Genomic DNA, 24167 nt, shown 5'->3' on the forward strand with positions numbered 1-24167 from the left:
ATGTATTCGGCAGGCTGGGTGGCTGGTTGGTTGGCTGGCTGGGTGGCGGGCTGGCCGCCTGATTGACTGTCAGTCGGTCGGTCTGACTGACTGACTTTGGTTCTCTCTGTATCTGTCTATATCTCTGTCTCTCTCATATGTACACATAAGGACAGTTATTATACATAGTATAAATTACCTAGGATAACCCAAAAATTCCAGCAACGTGCTATACGGTGCCTGTAGATATAAGACAAAATACCTTTTCACGAATCAGACGTGACAACTGCATCATGTGTAATACCTGTTGGTTTACGAGCTGCTCCCTGAGACTGAGAGACAAGCAGATGGAAAGACAGACAGGCAGACAGACAGACAGACAGACACACACACACACACACACACACACAGGTGGAGGTGGAGAACTCACAAGAAACGATCAAGAGGTATGTGAGGAGCTCAACACGAGATTTAAGGAAGTATTTACAGTAGAGACAGGAAGGACTCTGGGGGGACAGACCAGATGGGGACACCAGCAAGGAATACACCAACAAGTGTTGGACGACATACATACAGATGAGGAGGAGGTGAAGAAACTGCTAAGGGACATCGATACCTCAAAGGCAATGGGACCGGACAACATCTCTCCGTGGGTCCTTAGAGAGGGAGCAGATATGTTGTGCGTGCCACTTACCACAATCTTCAACACATCCCTGGAAACTGGGCAACTACCTGATGTATGGAAGACGGCAAATGTAGTTCCCATTTTCAAAAAAGGAGACAGAAAAGAGGCACTAAACTATAGACCTGTGTCATTGACGTGTATAGTATGCAAAATTATGGAGAAGATTATCAGGAGGAGAGTGGTGGAGCACCTGGAACGGAACAGGAGTATAAATGCCAACCAGCACGGATTCACGGAAGGCAAATCCTGTGTCACAAACCTTCTGGAGTTTTATGATAAAATAACAGAAGTAAGACAAGAGAGAGAGGGGTGGGTTGATTGCATCTTCTTGGACTGCAAGAAGGCCTTTGACACAGTTCCTCACAAGAGATTAGTGCAGAAGCTAGAGCATCAGGTGCATATAACAGGAAGGGCACTGCAATGGATCAGAGAATACCTGACAGGGAGGCAACAACGAGTCATGGTACGTAATGATGTATCACAGTGGGCACCTGTGACGAGCGGGGTCCCACAGGGGTCGGTCCTAGGACCAGTGCTATTTTTGGTATATGTGAACGACATGACGGAAGGGTTAGACTCAGAAGTGTCCCTGTTTGCAGATGATGTGAAGTTAATGAGGAGAATTAAATCTGATGAGGACCAGGCAGGACTTCAAAGAGACCTGGACAGACTGGACACCTGGTCCAGCAAATGGCTTCTCGAATTTAATCCTGCCAAATGCAAAGTCATGAAGATAGGGGAAGGGCACAGAAGACCACAGACAGAGTATAGGCTAGGTGGCCAAAGACTGCAAACCTCACTCAAGGAGAAAGATCTTGGGGTGAGTATAACACCGAGCATGTCTCCGGAAGCACACATCAATCAGATAACTGCTGCAGCATACGGGCGCCTGGCAAACCTGAGAACAGCATTCCGATACCTTAGTAAGGAATCATTCAAGACACTGTACACCGTGTATGTCAGGCCCATACTGGAGTATGCAGCACCTGTTTGGAACCCGCACTTGATAAAGCACGTCAAGAAACTAGAGAAAGTACAAAGGTTTGCGACAAGGTTAGTTCCAGAGCTAAGGGGAATGTCCTATGAAGAAAGATTAAGGGAAATCGGCCTGACGACACTGGAGGACAGGAGGGTCAGGGGAGACATGATAACGACATATAAAATACTGCGTGGAATAGACAAGGTGGACAAAGACAGGATGTTCCAGGGAGGGGACACAGAAACAAGAGGCCACAATTGGAAGTTGAAGACACAAATGAGTCAGAGAGATAGTAGGAAGTATTTCTTCAGTCATAGAGTTGTAAGGCAGTGGAATAGCCTAGAAAATGACGTAGTGGAGGCAGGAACCATACACAGTTTTAAGACGAGGTTTGATAAAGCTCATGGAGCGGGGAGAGAGAGGGCCTAGTAGCAACCGGTGAAGAGGCGGGGCCAGGAGCTAGGACTCGACCCCTGCAACCACAAATAGGTGAGTACAAATAGGTGAGTACACACACACAGACACACACACAGACACACACACAGACACACACACACACACACACACACACACACACACACACACACACACACACACTCACTCAGGGAGAAAGACCTTGGGGTGACCATAACACCGAGCACATCACCGGAGGCACACATCAACCAAATAACCGCTGCAGCATACGGGCGCCTGGCAAACCTGAGAATAGCGTTCCGATACCTTAATAAGGAATCGTTCAAGACACTGTACACTGTGTATGTTAGGCCCATACTGGAGTATGCAGCACCAGTCTGGAACCCACACCTGGTCAAGCACGTCAAGAAGTTAGAGAAAGTACAAAGGTTTGTAACAAGGCTAGTCCCAGAGCTCAAGGGAATGTCGTACGAGGAAAGGTTAAGGGAAATCGGACTGACGACACTGGAGGACAGAAGGGTCAGGGGAGACATGATAACGACATACAAGATACTGCGGGGAATAGACAAGGTGGACAGAGATAGGATGTTCCAGAGAGGGGACACAGAAACAAGGGGTCACAACTGGAAGCTGAAGACTCAGACGAGTCACAGGGACGTTAGGAAGTATTTCTTCAGTCATAGAGTTGTCAGCAAGTGGAATAGCCTAGCAAGTGAAGTAGTGGAGGCAGGAACCATACATAGTTTTAAGAAGAGGTATGACAAAGCTCAGGAAGCAGAGAGAGAGAGGATCCAGTAGCGATCAGTGAAGAGGCGGGGCCAGGAGCTGAGTCTCGACCCCTGCAACCACAATTAGGTGAGTACACACACACACACACACACGTACTCATATACAACAGGCCTAATGTCTAATCGACATGTGCCTAGGACAAAATGGTAACTAACACACGAGAGAGAGAGAGAGAGAGAAAGCCCACACTTTGACGACAAAACACATAAAAGAGATTGGCCCTGTGTGAAGAAAAATAAAGGTCACAATACCGTGACTAGAACAATTCAAACACACACATTAAAAATAAAAAATAGACGATTTTTTAGTTCGTCTTAGAGCATAATAGAGTTGCTCCCGACTTGTTTATGGTCCAGGATAGCCTCGGTGTTATTTATGTTACATTACCCCCTCAAGGAAGGTTCCTTGATGTTGGTGAGGGGCTCTTGATTTAGGGAATTGGATTTGTGCTCCAGTTCCCCGAATTAAGCCTGAATGCCTTCCACATCCCCCCCCCCCCCAGGCGCTGTATAATCCTCTGGGTTTAGCGCTTCCCCCTTGATTATAATAATAATAATAATATGTTACATTACCTTATCAACTCCCCATTTAGAACGAGGAGAAACGCCGTTTAATTTTACCTTCAATTTGTGGGATGTTTGTACGTTTAAGCACCATGTGTGCATTTGTTTAACTCGTGTTATTATTGCTGGCAGAAAAACGTCGTTTCAACGGTCTGGGCGAAGTGATGCGTCGGATTGCGGAGTTAGAGCTGACCCATTTACCTGAGGAGGTCGAATCCTGCTGTATCATCTACCTGCCTCATGTGGGCTACCTTCTTGCCTTTTCCCCCACACCCGCCTTCAACGACACCCTCAGCGCCCACGACTACACCCTACCCGGCCTCGAATTTATGTTCAAGACAGCTGACATGGTCCTATACAAGAGCCAAACTTGTTTGGGTCAGTCTCCACCATGTTGCCATCTGTTGTTTGTGGTTACATACACGCCTGGGGACCGCAATCACTTTGTATATGTTATATTACTGTGCAATGTGATTCTTATTGGAATTATTACTATTTAATATGCAGTGACTAATTTTGTATTTGTGTGCGAAAACGTATGTGTGTGCTTATGCATGTATGAATGTACGTTTCCGTATTTATGTATATATGAATGCGTGTGTATGTAAAAGAATGTGTGAGCACATATATATAGATTCACCTATATGTACTTACCTATTTGTTGTTGCATTGGTTGAGTCCTCTGAGTATCTTGCATGTTTTTATATCCCCCCTAGTTCTTCTGTCTCCAGTGTCGTTAGATTAAAATCCGTTAGCCTCGTTGCATACATGCTTCTGCACTTTAAGTTTCTTAACATGCTTTTTAAGTGTGGGTTTATTGATAGTAATGTGTCTTGGGGGGGGGAGGGTAGTGTGCGTGGGCATGCTAAGTAAAGTTTGTCAAAGGCACTTGTGGATAGACGCTTGACGTCGTTTGTGTGTTAGTTACACGTTGTGAGAGGCATTTGTCGATAGACACCTGGCCTTTTTTTTTTTTTTTTTTTTTTTTTTTTTTTTGTGGGTGTGTGTGTGTGTGTGTGTGTGTGTGTGTGTGTGTGTGTGTGCGTGCGCGCGCGTTTGAGAGAGAGAATTAGCCAGTCCTCGTTAGACGGTCTACTTTGGTCGTTACTTCTTTATATATAGTGACCTACTAAGAACGATGGTCATTCACTGTTTCACTGACCAGTGGTAGTTCTTCGTGTATAGTGGCCGGGTAAGGACGGAGGTCCTTCGCTGCTCGACTATTGGTAGTTCTTGTTGTATAGTGACTGGTAAAAACGGAGGTCGTCTATTATTTTTCATTTTTTTGAAAAGATTTTCCAGTACATAAGTGACAATAAACTGTATGTATATAAATGCGGAAGACTAGGTATATTTCACATAGTTATAAGTAGGTACCTGGATGTTAGCCGATTGTTTTGGGTCGCATCTTGGGGGGGAAAAAGATCAAACGAACCCATTGTAAATAAGCGCTGCTGATTGGCTTTTCCTGTTTCACTAATTTTTTAATATTCGAATAAAAGATTCCTGACTTCAGTAAAGCAAGTGTTACCGCAGAGTTGGACCGTGAGCTGGGAGACATCCAGGTGGAGATCGCGAACCACGAGACGCGGATCATGATGCGTCTGGTGGAGACTGTGGTGCAGCAGGCGCAGCACTTCCTCGCTCTCCTCCAACACATCCTCATGCTTGACTGGTCAGTGGCGTTTCAAACTTACCGTCTACATAATCAAGACCTTTTATCCATTGTCTCTAATTTCACTTGTTTCGGTTTTTTGAAGGAAAATCTTAGAACATGTTAATCTCTAATTGATCATATCAGTGATCTGCTAGAAACTTGATTTTTAGGTGAAAGGACACAGACTCGATTAATGAAACATTTATTACGGCCACGTTACAGTCTCCAGGAACTTCATCAGGCTCCTGGAGAGCGAAACGTAGCTTACTCATATTTTTTTTCCAACACGCTAGCCGTCTCCCACCGAGGCAAGGTGACCCAGGAAAGAAAAACACTTTCACCGTCATTCACACATAATCACTGTATTTGCAGACAGTTCAGATGTCATTCCAAACAGCCAGTATCCCAAACTCCTCCTTTAAAGAACAGGCATTGTACTTCCCACTTCCAGGACTCAAGTCCGGCTAACAGGTTTCCATGAATTCCTTCACAAAATATTACCCTGCTCACACTCAAACAGCTCGTCAAGCCCCAAAAACCATTCGTCTCCAATCCTATCCAACACGCTCATAAATGCCTGCTGTATGTCCAAGCCCCTTGCACACAAAACCTATTTTACTCTCTCCATCCTTTCCTAGAACGACCCCTACCCCTCCTTCCCTCCATTACAAATTTATACACACCTCCAAGTCATTCTGTTTTGCTCCCTCCTTTCTAAATGACCAAACCACCTCAACCCCTTCTCAACCCTCTGAATAATACTTTTAGCAACGCCACATCTCCTAATTTCCACACTGCGAATACTCTGCATAACATTTACACCACACATTGCCCTTAAACACGACATATTCACTGCCTCCAGCTTCCTTCTCACTGCAACATTTATAACCCATACTTCACATCCATATAATTGTTGGTACCATTATACTCTTATACATTCCATTCTTCGCCTTCATGGATAATGTTCTTTGTCTTCACAGATACCTCAGTGCACCACCCACCTTTTTTTATTTATCAATTCTATGGTTTATCTCGTCCTTCATAAACCCATCCGCCGACAAGTCTACTCCCAAATATCTGAACACATTCATCTCTTCCATACTCCCTCCCTCCGATCTGATATCCAGTTTTTTCTTATCTAAATCGTCTGATACCCTCATTACCTTACTCTTATGTATGTTCACTTTCAACTTTCTTCCTTTACACACCCTCCCAAACTCGTTCATTAGTCTTTGCAATTTCTCTTCAGAACCTCCCAAAAGCACAGTATCTTCATCAAAAAGTAACTGTGTCAACTCCCATTTTGTATTTGAATCCGGATAATATAATCCCACCCCTCTCCCCAACACCCTAGAATTTACTTCTTTTATCTACAAATATGTTAAACAACCATGGTGACATTACGCATCCCTGTCTAAGACCAACTTTTATTGGAAAGCAATCTCCCTCTCTTCCACACACTCTAACCTGAGCCTCACTCTCCTAATAAAAACTCTTTACAACATTTAGTAACTTACCACCTATGCTATACACTTGCAACATGTGATTCATTACTCCTCTATCCACCCTATTATAAGCCTTTTCTAAATCCATAAAAGCAATGAAAGCTTCCCTACCTTTATATATTGTTCTACACGACTACAGTGCTCTCCACACCAACTCCAAGGCTGAGGGACTGATTACCTCATCTTTTGTATATAGTTCTTCTGTCTTCAAATCATGTCCTAGAATCTGTATTGATAAAGCCACTGAATGGCGAAACGTCTACAAAAAAGAGATGTTTAATATTTGAGAACTGTTGGAATGTACAAAAATATGAAGTACCTGGAATTTTGAACCTTCTCTTGAAAATAGTGTAATGTATTTCCTCACTAAATATTGGACTTAAAGCCACTGATAGTTAAAATAGCATGATTCCTCGCAAAGTAACCCATAAGTAAGTTTATTCAGGTACAGGTACACATAAATGCAGTTACATAAGTTTTCATACATAGCAGCATATGTTTAGATTACCTAGGATAATAACATTAAGGCTACAATGCAATTACAATTGAGAGTCTTGTGCCTTTTTTATATTACTAGATTAAACTCAGTTGTACTATAGCTCATTCTAGCTCAATACATAGTCAGTACCAAATTCACTATATTAGACCATAGTGCAATTACTAGTGAGAGACTGGTGCTATTTTTAATTTGTATTTTTATATTATTAGATTAAATCTAGTTGCACTATAGCCCATTCTAGCTCAAAACATAGACTCCACAAAAGTCATTATATTAGACCTTAGTGCAATTACAAGTGAGAGTCTTGTTCTATTTTTAATTTGTATTTTTATATTACTAGTTTATACCTAGTTGTACTTTAGCTCATTCCAGCACAACACATAGACAACATCAACTTCATTATAATTATTAGTGACTATACTCTATATGACCAAAATACTCTAGCTATATACATGTCCAAACTTCCCACCACTACAGATATCAGTACTAGAACTCAACACATGACTCAGGATATAAATAACCATAATTTAAACCTAGAAGATGATTGATCACGTTGACCCTGATCTAAACCTCCATAATCTGACACCTAATCAAAACCTATTGGAAAGTAACTGCCTTTATTACACAGCATCACAAGCCACCACTATCCTAAACAATGCTAAAAGTCCATCAGTACTTAACTACAACATCAGGTCCTTAAGCAAACACTATGATGACCTCCTTGCACTCCTTGAACCACTAAAGACACCCTTCTCCTGCATTATTCTTACTGAGACCTGGCTTAAGCAGGACACAGCAATTCACAACTGCAGACCAAACCAAGTTGGGGGTGGTATTGCAATCTATTACTCTAACCAATTATCTTGTATTAGCACCACTTGCTTTATTGATGAATATGGGGAATACATTTTTGCTAATTTTACTGTAAAAAACCTTAAGACACCTATAACAATCGGTGCCATTTACCGGATACCTCACACAAACATCCCAAATTTCAGTGAGAAATTAAAGTCACTAATAACAAACAGACAAATGAATAAGCACCACCTTCTCTTAGCTGGAGACTTCAACATCAACCTTGGCATACTAGATGATCAGCCTGTAACTGATTTCATCAACAATATGAACAACACACTTCTCATACCAACAATAACTAAACCAACCAGGCTCACTGAGACAAGTGCAACCATAATAGACCACATATGGACCAATATACTAGCCCCCCTTAAATCAGGGATAATCACAGATAGCATTACAGACCACTACCCTACCTTCCTCCTGACAAACATTAGTAAACCACCACTTGAATACAACAAAGTCTCATTTAGACTCCATGGCGAGGCCTCAATAAGGAAGTTCACAGCTGACCTAGAGACTTGACTGGCCTACAGAATTCTCCAAGGCCAGTAGTATTGACGACTGGACAGACATTTTTCTTAACAAATTACTTTCACTATACAACAAACATTGTCCTATAAAAACGAAACAGATCACAAACAAACGGCTTGGTTGTCCATGGCTAACCAGCACCATTCTGAAATCCATTGACAAGAAACACCAATATGAAAAGCAATATAGACAGGGCTTAATATACAAAGATATTCTTAAACACTATTCATCAGTTCTCACCAAAGCAATAAAGAAAGCCAAACAACTATACTACTCCATTAGATTCACAGACACTAGAGGAGATACAAAAAAGACCTGGAAAACACTCTCTCAGATTCTAGGGACCCACAAACTGAAAAAAACCAAGAATATTGTCCTAACTAAACCTAATGAAACACCACTACATCCCACTGACACAGCTAACAAGATAAACGACTTCTCAACCATAGGATCTAATCTCGCCAATAAAATCCTACATACCAATGCCCATGCCAGGGACTACCTAGATGGGAATTTCCCAAATTCCTTCTATCTTGCACCAACTGAGCCCACGGAAGTCACCGAGATTATAAAGTCACTTAAAAATAACTCAGGGAATCTGTCTCATGTCCCACCATTACTGTACAAGCGAGCGGCCCATGTCCTTTCGCATGCTATTTCATTACTTTTTAACAAGTCACTAGAAACTAGCATCTTCCCGAAACTACTCAAGATGGCAAGGGTTACACCAATACATAAAGGTGGTGACCCTACAGACTTAAACACTATAGGCCAATATCAAACTTACCATTGCTATCCAAAATCTTTGAGAAACTCGTGCACAGGAGACTATATTCATTTATAACGGCGCAAAACATACTCAACCCCTGCCAATTTGGATTCAGGAAAAATAAAAGCACTAATGATGCAATCATAAAAATGCTAGATCTGCTTTACACAGCATTGGAAAATAAGGAATATCCACTAGGAATTTTTATTGACCTAAGAAAAGCTTTTGACACAGTAGACCACGACATCCTACTCCACAAACTTGACCATTACGGTATAAGAGGCCATGCGCTTGCTTATTTCAAAGCTTACCTTACTAATAGGTATCAGTATGTCACCATTAAAGACACAGCATCAACAACACGGCCACTTGATACTGGAGTTCCGCAGGGAAGTGTCCTTGGTCCCTTGCTCTTCCTCATATATATCAATGATCTTCCAAACGTATCCCAACACCTGAAACCCATTCTCTTTGCTGACGACACGACTTACGTCATCTCTCACCCTAATCTTGCCACCCTCAACACCATTGTTAACGAGGAGCTGATCAAAATATCGACTTGGATGACAGCCAATAAACTTACGCTTAACACTGACGAAACCTACTATATTATGTTTGGTAGCAGAGCAGGTGCACAAATTAACATTAAGATCGACAACACTAATTACCAGACATAATGAGGGCAAATTCCTAGGCCTATACCTTGACAACAACCTGAATTTCAGCACCCATATCCAACACATAACCAAAAAAGTATCCAAAATGGTTGGGATCCTCTCCAAGATACGATACTACGTGCCGCAAAATACCCTTCTCACACTATACCACTCACTTATTTATCCATACCTCACCTATGCTATTTGTGCTTGGGGATCAACTGCAGCAACACACCTAAAGCCAATAATAACCCAACAAAAAGCTGCAGCAAGAATAATCACTAAATCCCATCCCTGGCAACACACCCCCTCACTCTTCATAGATCTAAACTTAGTCCCTGTTCAGTACATCCACACTTACTACTGTGCAATCTACATCTACAGGACCTTAAACTCCAATATCAACCTTGACCTAAAACGCTTTCTTGATAGTTGTGACAGAACCCACAGGCATAACACCAGACACAAACATCTCTACGACATTCCCTGTGTCCGACTAAACCTTTACAAAAATTCAATGTATGTCAAAGGCCCTAAAATCTGGAACACCCTACCTGAGAACTCTAGAACTGCAGACACATTCATCACCTTCAAAACTGCCATTAGAAAACATCTTATCTCCCTGATACACCCTGTCAACTAACTACACGAATACCACATGGTGGTTCACACTTACACTCACTCACCCATTTGACCATAAACAGAAATATTAATCTCAATTTTAAAATAATGAATCCTGTGATACTCCAATACTGAAACTATGTACTGTGCCAAAACAAAAGCATTCACGTTGCTAAACTCACAAACTAGTATTTAGTCACTTAGCCATAATACCAACTTACCTCATAATTTGTAATATTTTAAAATTAAGAATTAAACTAAGTCTGCCCGAAATGCCTAGCCATGCTAGGTGTTCTAGTGGTACACTCTGTAATCATTATTTTACTACATGTAAACCACACAATAACCAAATTCTGTAAACTCAGCATTGTAATCCTTATAGAGAATAAACTTTGAATTTGAATCATTTGTAGATGAATGGTTCAGAGAACCGACATGTTGATAAATTAGACACATGTGCAACTCTTGGGTATCTTTATTGAGGAAACGTTGCGCCACACAGTGGCTTCATCAGTCCATACGTAGGAGAAACTTGAAGAACAGGAGGAGAATGAGGTAATCAGTCCCTCAACCTTGAGTCGATGTGTTCAGTCCATCAATCTTTAATAGAATACGGCATATGAGCAGAGAAGCAGCTTATAAACCGTATGGCAGGAGAGGTGCAGCAGTCATAGGTGGTGTCACATTTGTTCAATGCGGAAGTAGGTCGTGCCCAAGAATTAGGCAAGCGAAGAATTCCTAAGTATTAAGATCCCAAGAAGTTGCAGTGTCTGACAGGTTTGTAGATGAATGGTTCAGAGAACCAATGGTTCTCTGAACCATTCATCAGAGAACCAATGGTTCTCTGAACCATTCATCTACAAACCTGTCAGACACTGCAACTTCTTGGGATCTTAATACTTAGGAATTCTTCGCTTGCCTAATTCTTGGGCACGACCTACTTCCGCATTGAACAAATGTGACACCACCTATGACTGCTGCACCTCTCCTGCCATACGGTTTATAAGCTGCTTCTCTGCTCATATGCCGTATTCTGTTCAAGATTGATGGACTGAACACATCGACTCAAGGTTGAGGGACTGATTACCTCATTCTCCTCCTGTTCTTCAAGTTTCTCCTACGTATGGACTGATGAAGCCACTGTGTGGCGAAACGTTTCCTCAATAAAGATACCCAAGAGTTGCACATGTGTCTAATTTATCAATTTGAATCATGACTGATTTCTGCTGTAACTTACAGTTAGGCTTTAAATAATAAGATATTACAAGGACCCCCAATGGAAATAAGTCACTGACTTTTTGAGGTTATCCTAGGTAATTTACACATATGTTACTGTGTATGATAATTGGTTAGTGCCCTCGTGGCTAAAGCTCTCGCTTAACACGGTGAGGGTCTGGGTTCGATTCCCGGCGAGGATTGAAGCAACGGGCGTGTTTCCTTACACAGGTAGTCTATGTTCACTCATCAGTAAAATGAGTACCTGGGTGTTAGTCGACTGGTGTGGGTCGCATCCTGGGACAAAATTGACCTAATTTTCCCGAAATGCTCTCTATAACAAGCGGCTTTCTATATAGTAGTATGTCATTAAAATGGTATAAAATACCGACAGGTTGTTAGGTAAGACACATATGCAACAGTTAGGTATCTTTATTTCGAAACGTTTCGCCTACACAGTAGGCTTCTTCAGTCGAGTACAGAAAAGTTGATAGAAGCAGAAGAGACTTGAAGACGATGTAATCAGTCCATCACCCTTGAAGTTTTGAGGTGGTCAGTCCCTCAGTCTGGAGAAGAATATTGTTCCATAGTCCTGTCACTTCAACTCCATATTGTTTCAGATTATGGAACAATACTCTTCTCCAGACTGAGGGACTGACCACCTCAAAACTTCAAGGGTGATGGACTGATTACATCGTCTTCAAGTCTCTTCTGCTTCTTTCAACTTTTCTGTACTCGACTGAAGAAGCCTACTGTGTAGGCGAAACGTTTCGAAATAAAGATACCTAACTGTTGCATATGTGTCTTACCTAACAACATAGTAGTATGTCACTGATGTCAGCTAGGACTGTATACCTTGTGCATGTACTTGTTGAAATAAGGATATTGTTATATCATTTCCTAGTATACGTAAATAAACTTAGTTTCCCTGGTTGTGCAGCCTGCTGGCGTTTTCTGTGGTGTCTCGGGAGTGTGGGTGGGTGAGGCCGGAGTTGAGAGAGGAACCAATGTTGGAGATACAGGAGGCACGTCACCCACTGTACGAGCTATGTACACCCACCTTCGTCGCCAACCCCATCAGGAGTGGTCGCCCATCGCACCAGTGCATCACTCTCGTCACTGGACCCAACGCCAGCGGCAAGACTGTCTACCTCAAACAGGTCAGATTGTTATCTCGCATTTACTTTGTTTATACTAGTTGTCTTTTCTTTTTAATTAGGCCACAACAAAGGAAAAGTTGCCCAGTCAGTAGTGTAGGCCCAAAAGAAAAAAAAATTCTACTTTATAGACTGACACAAATATTTTTTGAGTGATTAATCATGATAATAGATGGGGAAGCGCTATACCTGTAGGAGTCATATAGCACCTTGGGAAAGGGGGGTAATCAGGGATGATCCAGGGAAGAGGGTGGCTCTAGCTCTTTAAATCAAGAGCCTTCCTATATTGAGTGAAATGACATTAAATACGAAGACGATGGAGAGAGACATGCCGTTTTAGAGGGTTTATTGACATTGACCCAAATGGGAAACTCCTTCCACTCACGAATACATGTGTGACTTGATAAAGGCCACTGTATGGCCGAAATGTGTTTAATAAAGGATCGCACTGTAATGCATTCGTACCTCTTTCCAGCCCTCCTATATATGAAAAGTACTCAGGAAGCAGAGTAAGTGAGGCTTAATTAAGCTATAATAAATAATTAAAATACGTAATTCTGGAGAATATTCCTGTCATTTTGGAGGCCCTTCAGGCAATATTAAAATATGAGGTTCAAGGAACACATCAGAAGAGACTAATACCTAAGATATCGATACGACGTAGAGGTTCAAGAGGTTCATAGCTTGTAAATAAGAAGAGTTTGTTGCTTTGTACTGGAAATTATTATATTTACAGTGGAACCCCGGTGTTTGAACTTAATTGGTTCCTAGGTGGTGTTCGAGCTGCAAAAAGAAGTTCGATTTCCGAAACAATATTTCCCAGGCTTTAATTATCAGCCTCACACTGGAGGATCTTGAACTGACTCTTCCAAAAGTCTATGAGAGTTAGGTCAGTGTCAGAGGTCACTTCTAAGCACTTTCGAAATAGGGCTTTCGTTTAAAGTTTTTCTACAACTTAATTTTAAACAAGTCAGCGCATTTGGACTCCAGGAAATCATTCAAAGACCGGGTCAAATTTTCTTAACAAAATTGTCCGGACTTCCGTTTGTTCGAGGTCCGATACGTTCGAACACCAAGGTTTCACTGTATTATAATTTATATATACTAAGTGGCACAGAGGGACAATGTCAAATTATGCATAAGAGCAGTGTGAGATTCAGTTCAGGCTGCAGAATACCACTCATTAATAAACGATAGAAAAATCGGAAGTGAATGAGTCGGCAGAAGAGGGGGATGATATTAGATGTACTATATAGATCATTAAAGAATAATTATAATAATGTTAGGGAACAGAACTCTGCGGTAAACCACAAATAACGAGGAGAGGCAGAAGCTGAGCCAGCTAGATTTAGATGGATTTAGAAGATAAATAGTTAGAAATTAGGTAATTTTTTAGCCTTGTCTTTACCGAATGTCGTGAAAATCTGGCACAAGCTCCATAAAACGTTGTCTTGGTAGCTTGAATTTATTAAAGAAAATTACCTCATCTTTTTTGAGGAGGCTTCGTCTTAATCTTACTTTAGTCTTGTATGAGCTTTCCCTACTTCGTCCTCGTCCTGCTTTTGTCTTATATAAATTAACCTTATTTCGCCTTCGTCTTCGTTAGTCTTATATAAACTAATCTGATTCGGTTCTTCCTGCTTGAGTCTTGTATAAACTAACCCTGCTTCCTATTCATGCAGACCATATATGTTCCTTTCTGAGCTTGTTGTCATTCAAAACTTGTTATATTTGTGTCTACGAACATTTTTTTTCGTCCCCAGTCTAAAGTCTGCATTCAGTTTATCTCATCATTATAGAGTCGCTATAATATCCATGGTTTCTGTTATCTTGTTCGCTTCTTTAGCCTTCATGATCCTATGCCACACAATTATCACAGGCGTTGGTAAAGCCGACACCTTCAGTTATCACAGATGTTAGTAAAGCCGACACCTTCAATTATCACAGATGTTAGTAAAGCTAACACCTCTATATTACCTTCTTTAAAATTGCGTCTCTAGATCCTTATAGAATCCTTTAGTCTGTCTTATCTTTCTGGTTTTCCTGTTTTTCGCTATGGAGGTGCCTGTGGTTCAAATATGCCTTACCTCTTTTCCATTCCCCAAGTCTCACAGCTGTGTCATAGACTGGTGCTCACATTTCCTTAACTATTTCTACTCAGTCCTATGCTGCTGCTGCTGTGTATAACGGTGTCAACAAATCCTCAGTGGGATACACTGCGGTTTTTTCCTGATTATGGGATACACAACGACTGCTGGGGTTTGCTGAATTATATGTAATTCTCGCTGCTGCCATCCACTTCTGTTTATTTTTACAGAATCCTAAAGTGTATTACAAGCGATCCAGAGCATTAATTTCTCGCATCCTCTCATTTTTCATGTTCATTACTGGTTGTGCCATCTTCGGCAGATTCAAAAAAGGTCTTTTGCTGGGTCTTTGTGCATTCTTATGTTCAGAGCAAGGAACTTGCTGATGTCTTGTACGTTCCACAGTTCAAAGCCTTCCAGTCTCCTTTGAGAGTTATTAAACCAGGATCACCTAAGCAAGCTAAGTGGTATATTTTAGCCGGAATTCTTAGGTTTTCCTAAAACTTGACCCACAAAATTCGGCTAACTTCTAAGTATCTACTTACTACTAGTTGAGCAGAGGCAGTAGGTGCTAGTAGACTTGCCCATGCGTCCTGTCTCACCTAAAATTGACTCCGGGATCTTCGGATATGTCTGTATTTCCACCACTCAGTTATGTGTTAGTCACCACGAACGTATTTTTAATCAGGCACAATGAATTTTGTGGCTAACCTTTTATCATTGCTGTCAGTTGAGGTACATGAAACTTGCGATTGTGTTATGGACTCACCAGACTTGCAGAATCAACTACTGTGAAGCTTCTCGCGCTGTTTTGAAAGATTTTTTTTCAAGGGGTACCGATAATACTGTACTTCTGAAATACAGTACAATATTGTCCCTTTCATAAGAGAAAACATCAGCTTCAGTTTTTACCTTACAATTCTCTCTCTGGAAGCCCCGCCTTTGAAAATCATTCACTCTGTGGCTTCTTAATTCAAACTGATTTCCTCCATGTTTCTGTCCTGTAACGTCAGTACCTCAGTACTAAGTCTGCACCTCCTTACCACGTAGTGTTTAGTGAGCCATACCGAGTCTCTTGTTCTGTGAATATAACAGTATTTGCAAGCAGGTAATCACATATGCAATTGGAGGTTTTAAACAACGATTGAAAGGTGTCTTCTTGTACATGTGGAGATAGTAACGGTACATGTATTTTGTACATGTAGGGATGGTAGCAGTACAGGAGAACTCACCTAGTTGTGGTTGCGGGGGTCAAATCACAGGTATTCATGTACATGTGGGGATGGTAACAGTACAGGTGTGTTCTTGCACATGTGGGGATAGTAACAGTAGAGATGCCATCATACACATGTATCTCTATACATATATCTTCATACACATGCCATCATACACATGTTATCATACACACATGATACATACAGGTGGGTGTGATAGCAGTGCTGGCACAGGTGGGGTGTTGGGTACCTGCCCGGCGGGCATGTTTGAGGCCCCTGGACGCTATCATCGCCGTCACACAGACCACGCCCCCTGTCACCTCCGCACTCTCCACCTTCATGCTGGACCTCACCAGGGTAAGCCCTCCCTCTACCCTATTCTCAAGAACTTTGCAAGAGATTTAGTCAGGTGATTCTTAACGTCCCCCTCATATTTCATAATCATTGTTGGCTCTGTTGCATTTTCACCAGACACAACAACGTCATCTTTTCTCGCGTCTCAGGTCATTCTAATGTTCAAGACAACGAACTTGCTGGCTCCTCTGTATTTTCAGCTTTCAAGACCTCTGCATTTTCCATTAATAGCCTAGATTAAATTGTTAGGATTTATTTAAGAATTTAGTGTAAAAAAATGTAAAAATTGTAGTCTAGGCAGTCCTCGACCAGCGTCTTCTGTGTTAGTAGGTACAAGTCTTCTAATTCAATGACTTTGTGTTCTAATCTAACTGATGATCAGAATAGTCGATTATGGTTAGAATGATTACCACGTTCCAGTTAAGAAGCTTTTGCTGATTTATCCACGTACCTTACCGTCATGTTGAGTACTTTTATATTCGGAACAATGTTTATTTTGTAACGTACAAGCATTTCTACACAAGACTAAACAAATTATAAAAATATCACAACTTTTCGAGTAAACCACACACATATTACCCCCTTCCAAAAGTTTTTAGTGTATGTAACCGATTTAAACAGTTTAGCTCGCTAAAATCGGGGAGCTTAATAGTAGATGAGCGGCTAACTGAGGGCGTAATAAGTGATAAGTGATCCCCTACTGGTGTTGGTAACAGATGTGTGCGGCGCTGGCCAGGGCTACCCAGTATTCTCTTGTTATTATTGACGAATTCGGTGCCGCCACTTATGAGAATGATGGCGCCGCTCTCTTGACGGCTTGCCTTGATTACTGGAGCGAACTGGCAGCCCCAAGACGCCCCGCGGGAAGCTGCAGACGCAGGAAGAGAGGGCGAGAGGATGGCAACAGCAACAGTAGTCACAGGAGGGAGGAAGATGAAGAAATCAACAGCAGCAGCAACAGTGGTATAGGGCAAGGAAGAGTAGATGAGGGAGCCCCGCCACACGTGTTCGTGTCGACCCATCTGCTACAGGTGTATGATCACCTGCTGAACCCTGAGGCTGTACGATGTCTGGTGAGTCAGCAACCTCCTCACTCATAATAATAATATCTTTATTTACTACAAGTACATGTACATAGGCCTAGCTGAGATCAATGACATACTACTATATAGAAGCCGCTTGTTATGCAGAGAATTTCGGGCAAATTAGGTCAGTTTTGTCCCAGGATGCGACTCACAGCAGTCGACTAACACCCAGGTACCCATGTTTCTGAGGGGTAAACATAGACAACCGGTGTAAGGAAACACGCCCAATGTTTCTACCCTCGCCGGGAATCGAACTCAGACTCTCGCCGTGTAAAGCGAGAGCTTTAGCCACCAGGCCATGGGGCACATCGCATCATTCTCTCATTCTTTGTGACTATGTGGCCCATTCAGGTTTAATGATTTCTAGTGAATATAATAATAATAATAATAATAATAATAATAATAATAATAATAATAATAATGTATATGACAGGGAAAGCATATAAATCTATAGGGGAAGGAAAGAGGGGTAGGGGTCGTCCTCGAAAGGGTTGGAAAGAGGAGGTAAAGGAGGTTTTGTGGGCGAGGGGCTTGGACTTCCAGCAAGCGTGCATGAGCGTGTTAGATAGGAGTGAATGGAGACAAATGATACTTGGGACCTGACGATCTGTTGGAGTGTGAGCAGGGTAATATTTAGTGAAGGGATTCAGGGAAACCGGTTATTTTCTTATAGTCGGACTTGAGTCCTGGAAATGGGAAGTACAATGCCTGCACTTTAAAGGAGTGGTTTGGGATATTGGCAGTTTGGAGGGATATGTTGTGTATCTTTATACGTATATGCTTCTAAACTGTTGTATTCTGAGCACCTCTGCAAAAGCAGTGATAATGTGTGAGTGTGGTGAAAGTGTTGAATGATGATGAAAGTATTTTCTTTTTGGGGATTTTCTTTCTTTTTTGGGTCACCCTGCCTCGGTGGGAGACGACCGACTTGTTGAAAAAAAAAAAATATTTACTTTACAGCCACTTGTGAACTTGGCTCACACTTTTTTTTTTTAAATATAAAGAAGCTATCCATACACTCTCAAAAATAGTTATTCTATGTGAAAATTAATAATTTTGGGAGATATTAGCCATAATGATGCATGTACGCTAGAATGCATCCAGGAGGGACCGGCCTTGCCAATCACGCGTCACTTTTAGTCACGTGACACGCCCGGCCAGTCACAGCTCATTAGCATTTCCGCTGACTGTTCCCAACATGAGTCCGCTTAAGTAATGTCTTCTCGCTGTGTTACTTGTGACTTGACTCTTGACATAATTTGCATTCTGCAGTGTGAGTTCCATTGTAGAATAATTATTTGAAAAGGTTACATATGATGTTTGAGATTAGGTTACGTTAGGTTAAATTATGTTATATTTGGTTTCTTTAGGTTGAGTTAATTTTGGTTTTCCCATCTGCACAAAATAACGCTCATTTGCACTAATCTCTTATAATTGAACATTTCTTATAAATTATCGCTAAACTCAGACCTGGCGATTAAGTAAATATTTACCAACAATACTAAGAATAACCTCATTCTCATTCTTTAAAGTGTAGCCTGACAAAATTAGTTTACTAGGTTGATGTGAGGACTCATTTAGTTTATCGTGATATAGCTAGTTTACTAGGTTGACGTGAGGGTTCAATTTATTTAGTTTAGCGTGACATAAAGTTAGTTTGCTAGGTTGAAGTGAGAGGTAAATAATGGTGTGGTTGATGCCGTGTGCAGGTTCTGGAGGCCGTGGAGGAGGATGGGGCGGTGGTGCCACTCTACCAGGTGGCTGAGGGTCGTGCCCACACCAGCTACGCCGCCGCCGTCGCCGCAATCTCAGGAGTACCACAAAACCTCATCCAGAGAGCCAACCAAGTAAGTGTCTCCTCCATAACTGCTTCATGCAGGCAGTGTGGAGGTAAACAATCTCGAGTTTATAACTGACCTCCTGGTCTAGTTCGAGTCTGGGCCGATGGAGTGTTGACCTCCAAAAGCATCATTCAGGTATCCCTGTCTAAATTATCGTCTTCAGGTGATTTATAAATAGATAATATTAATATATCAAATGACAGTCTGCCTCAGTTAGGTAAATAAATTTCTGCACTTTATATTTAACACTTAAACTGTCCAAACGTAGATCTACGTCCACTTAAAGATGATTAGTAAGACACATGTACATCAGTTGGGTATCTTTATTGGTGAAACTTTTCGCCTATACTGTAGGCTTCTTCAGTTAAATGCAGAGTATAGGTTGAAGGTAGAAGAAATGATGAGGTAAAGATGATGTAATCAGTCCATCGACCTTGTAGAAATAGTTTGAGGTTGTCAGTCCCTCAGCCTGGAGAAGAGCTCAGCTCCATGGTCTGGAACAATATGAAGCTGAAACATGATGGTTGATTGATTACATCATCTTTACCTCGTCACTTCTGCCTTCAACTTATACCCTGTATTGACAAAGCCACTGGATGACAAAACGTTTACAATAAAGATACCCAGATGTTGCACAGGTATCTAATTTTCATCTTGTCGGTACTTGTCAGACACTGCAACACCATGGAATCTTGGTTCAGAGGACATCTCCACAACCATCTTCACTATTACTAATCTGTCCCTCGTGTATGACCTACTTCCACTGGGAAATCTCGTCTACCAGTGACAATGCCTTTGCTAACCGTTGTAGACAGCCTGTACTGTCTGCACAGACAGCCCATGCTGTCTGCCAGCTTAGTTCATATTTCGCACCATGCTGGTGCTGCCACCTATAAGCAGCAAGACACAAGTACTCCTGTCAGCATAGTTGCTGATCCCTGTGTTATATAGCATAGCATATTAGTATCATCCATGTGCTTTAGATAGGAGATCCCTTGTAGGCCTGTGACTTTGTGTGACGTCACAGGATGCACATGTGTACGCTCGTACCTCTGCCCCTGTCTCACTCAGCGTAGACACCCAGGCGAAGACAGGCAAAGCACTGGGCTCCAGTTCCCATCATCTCAGTCTGACAATATATCGTAACCATCCAACAAGTGTGTCTACCTTCAACCCTCGATATCTCCATTTAAGAACCCCTACGATAAATGGTGGCAACGGAGGGCCTGTAATTCTGATGATTACAGCGATTTCTGGAGATAAATTTCGACTGAGCCGGCCATCTTGTGAGTAGGCCTACCGAGGTTAACGCCAACCAGCTACCTCAAGCCAGTTCTCCCGTCCAAGCTCCTACCAGCTTCTACATTATTCACTGGTCAGTCTCTTTGTATTAGTGTATCTGCTTATTTGCATCACTCCCAAGGGGTTGACCCGAGTTTGCAAAATAAGCCAGCTTCCAGTCTGTGGTGGGGGAATCAGAACAACGGAGTCCCAGCCGAGCCTAGCCTACCCCATCCAATTATTTTGCCTGCCAAGCCAGCTTTCCACCCCTGCTGTGCTCATCGTGTGAAGTTATCAAGCTATTCTGTGTGAAGGGTTAAGATAAGCCAGCTAGCAACTAACCCAGGTGTCTTACCCCAGTACTCAAGTAAGCCATGTGAGTAGTCTTCATCGCTTGTGATTCAAGCTCCAAGCCATCCTGAGTGCTCTTTTTCATCCTTGTGGTGTTGTGGTATTTTGTGGGTTGTTTTTAAGCCAGTCGGCTTAGAATTATCTTCGCAGCAGTGTGGCTGTCCTCAGTGGGGCTTACGCCGTTCAACCCATAAGCCCAGCCACCCACGACCATGTGTGTCGCACCATTGCCGGTCTTAGCCCTGTTATACCCACAAACCCAACTGCACTCACCACGCGGCCTCAGACGCCTCACTCAGCCATTACCCACTCACCTAACTTCTTCAGTGTTTTGGTAAACTACTAAGGGTTGTAGCACCATATTTTAAGGACCACATAGGGGGTCAAGAGCTAGAGTGTGTTTTGAGCCACCATTAAAAGCCTCCTGTGTGAAGTCTATCGTCGATGTAAGCGCAATTCTACGATCACCTGTGCAGAGGACAGCAGCAAGACGACATGAACAATCCTCTACTCTACACTACCATCAACCTCATTCTTCACCAAGTCGTTACAGCGATAATATTTTTTTTCATAGAGACATTTGCGAGTGTTGAGACATTTCTTTTGTGTTTCCAGTGATTTTTCTCTTAGTGACATTCAGTGACTCTTGATCAGACTCAGTGTTTATCATGTACTGATTGCATTAATTTCTTTTAATCTCCTTTATTCAGTGTTAATTTTCGTGCATTATCTTATGTCTGTTGTGTTGTGTATCTTTTTATACACTTGAAGTAAGTACCTTAGTGTTTTTCCTTTGTTGTGTGTGCAACATATGAGCAGTATAGAACTTGTGTTTACACTTCAGAATCACCTTGTGTTCTCAGTATTCCAGTGAAGTATTTCAGTAATTTATCAGCTTTATTCTGCATCACAACTCAGTGTTGTCTCAGTTATATATATTCTGCATCACAACTCAGTGTTGTCTGTTATATATTTTTTTTCTTCCCAGCATTTGTGTATTCTTGTTTTGTTCCCTGTGTGTTGAACATTCTTGTGTTCATATTCTTTCATTTAGCCAGTGTCTAATTTGTCTTATTTCCACAGACAATAGTGCCATTATTTTGTACAAGCAAGAAATCATTTTTACAAAATTTTTCACACATCAAGTTTCATTGCAAGAAAATTCTAGTATTGTGTTTGTTGATGTGTTGTGTTCTGCATCACTGTAAGTGTTCAAACTTTTTTTGTTATGTGTTTTAGCACCTATTATTTTTCATGTTTCATTGAACAAATTCACTCTTAGTGCAATTTTTAAGTTCTTCTTTTAGAGTAAATTGTTCTTTTGCTTGTTAAGTGTTGCTTGATTGCAGTTAAGAGTTAAAGTGTTCATTCCTTGATATATTTCTTTTCTTGTGTGTGTAATAAATTTTTTATTGCACATTGATTCATTTTGCAATAATTCTTGTGCAAATATTGTGTTGCCACTAAAGTTTTTCTTGCAGAGATTCTAAGCAGTGTTTTTTTTGATTAGCAATTATTTGCAATATTGCTACAGATTATTTCAGTGCAGTTTCATATGCTCTGTTCTGTGCATAATATTTTATTCTGTCTGTGTCATTTTATTTTATTTCAGTGAATTGTGCCTCTGTTTCATTTTTGCACAAGTTTTATTGAGTCCATTTTATCATTTTATTGTGCATTTCCCTGTTGCATTGAAAGTAAAGACAACTCACTGTGCCATTCATTCAATTTAAAGTAAAAGTTGAGCAAATCAGATTTGAGTAAAGTACAAGTTCTCTTGATTTCAAAGTGTTGTTCATTTCAGTTGAATATTTTTTTTCTGTGAGTTCTTTGCTTACTGTGTGACCTGTCAATTTTTAATTACTTATGCAGAGTCGTTAAGTATTTTCTTCCCGTTTAAGCCTATTGTGTTATTCTCTCTATTTTTTTTTTTTGACTTATGCCCTTCAGTAATTTCACTGAGAAGATGTCTCAGTCACTTTTGAACGTTCACTTAGTGTATCATGCCAGTCAAAGTCAATATGAATCAGTCCACAGTACCAATATTCTCTTACTGACTGAAAGACAATACCTAGCCCCTGAGCAATGTGTTTGTTCTCACAGCTTGTATCTGAGATTTGTTAAAGTGCCGCGAAATGTGAAGTTCAGATTAAGTTCCTATAGATTCGTTCATTACTTATTAATGTAGCCGAGTGGTCAGGCACTAGTAATACTGTCACTCCTGTCTGGACTCCAGCCACAATATCATGCACGCAGGATAGTGCTGAGACTACTATCCTTGCGATGGCGACTTGTTCAAGTACTCGTTCCTTCCCAGGGGACGCTTTGAGAAGAACTTTACTTGCAACGAGTTGTGCCATCTCTTGCTGATGCCACAAGCCGTTGCAGAAAGACGTTTCTGTGGCTAGTGTGCTCACTTGAGTGTTGTTGTTGTCCCTTGTGTTTCAGATGGTGATCCCATCCTAGTTGACAGTAATCAGTGCATTGTAAGAAGTTGTTTCTTGAATAACTTTCACGTTGTTAACGTTTGTAAGTGTAGTTTCTTTATAGCTGATACCTCGTGTCACTGTGTGCGACTCAGATTGAATATCAGCATTGTTGACCGTATTCATTTCCTTTCCCTTTGCTTGCAGTTTGAGATAGTAGATTCGTTCTCCCTTGCTCATATTGCATGTTATAGCGTTAATTTTTTCAACCGGGGGGAGTCATCCACTCCACCGAGTTTGTTCATTCCTCCTGTAAGAAAGAACTGATACCTTTATTCCAGAACAAACAGCCTACTGGAAGGTTAGCCAGATGGACCTTGACTATCCAAGAGTTCAATCCCACTTTTGAACATTTACCTGGCAAGTCGAATGTAGTCGCAGATGCTTTATCGCGACACGTTAGTGTAGTTACTGCAGATCCTCCATTTACTGTCGAGGATGTCAAAACTGCCCAAAGAACAGATCCCATGTGGTCTGGTGTGATTCGATTCCTGCTCCAGGAAGATCTTATTCTTACTGTGAAGCCACCAACACCCATTAGTGACTTTGTAATGAGCCAAGAATTACTGTATCGAATAGTCGAGTTGAGTA

The 24167-nt window shown here is 41.4% G+C and overlaps 1 protein-coding gene across 2 annotated transcripts in view; it reads left to right on the top strand.

Moving 5' to 3' along the window:
• Positions 1-24167, top strand: part of LOC128693167 (mutS protein homolog 5-like) — a 96785-nt gene that overhangs the window by 64460 nt on the left and 8158 nt on the right. The window contains exons 16-21 of one of the 2 annotated variants that reach the window (XM_070089484.1): positions 3542-3787; positions 4946-5084; positions 12661-12880; positions 16386-16535; positions 17249-17605; positions 19327-19464. In XM_070089484.1, the coding sequence (XP_069945585.1) occupies positions 3542-3787; positions 4946-5084; positions 12661-12880; positions 16386-16535; positions 17249-17605; positions 19327-19464 (1250 nt within the window). The remainder of the gene's footprint in view (positions 1-3541; positions 3788-4945; positions 5085-12660; positions 12881-16385; positions 16536-17248; positions 17606-19326; positions 19465-24167) is intronic. The other variant, XM_070089485.1, reaches the window with a different exon arrangement.

The sequence above is a fragment of the Cherax quadricarinatus genome, chromosome 28 (assembly GCF_038502225.1).
Source record: "Cherax quadricarinatus isolate ZL_2023a chromosome 28, ASM3850222v1, whole genome shotgun sequence".
Taxonomy (NCBI): Eukaryota; Metazoa; Arthropoda; class Malacostraca; order Decapoda; family Parastacidae; genus Cherax; species Cherax quadricarinatus.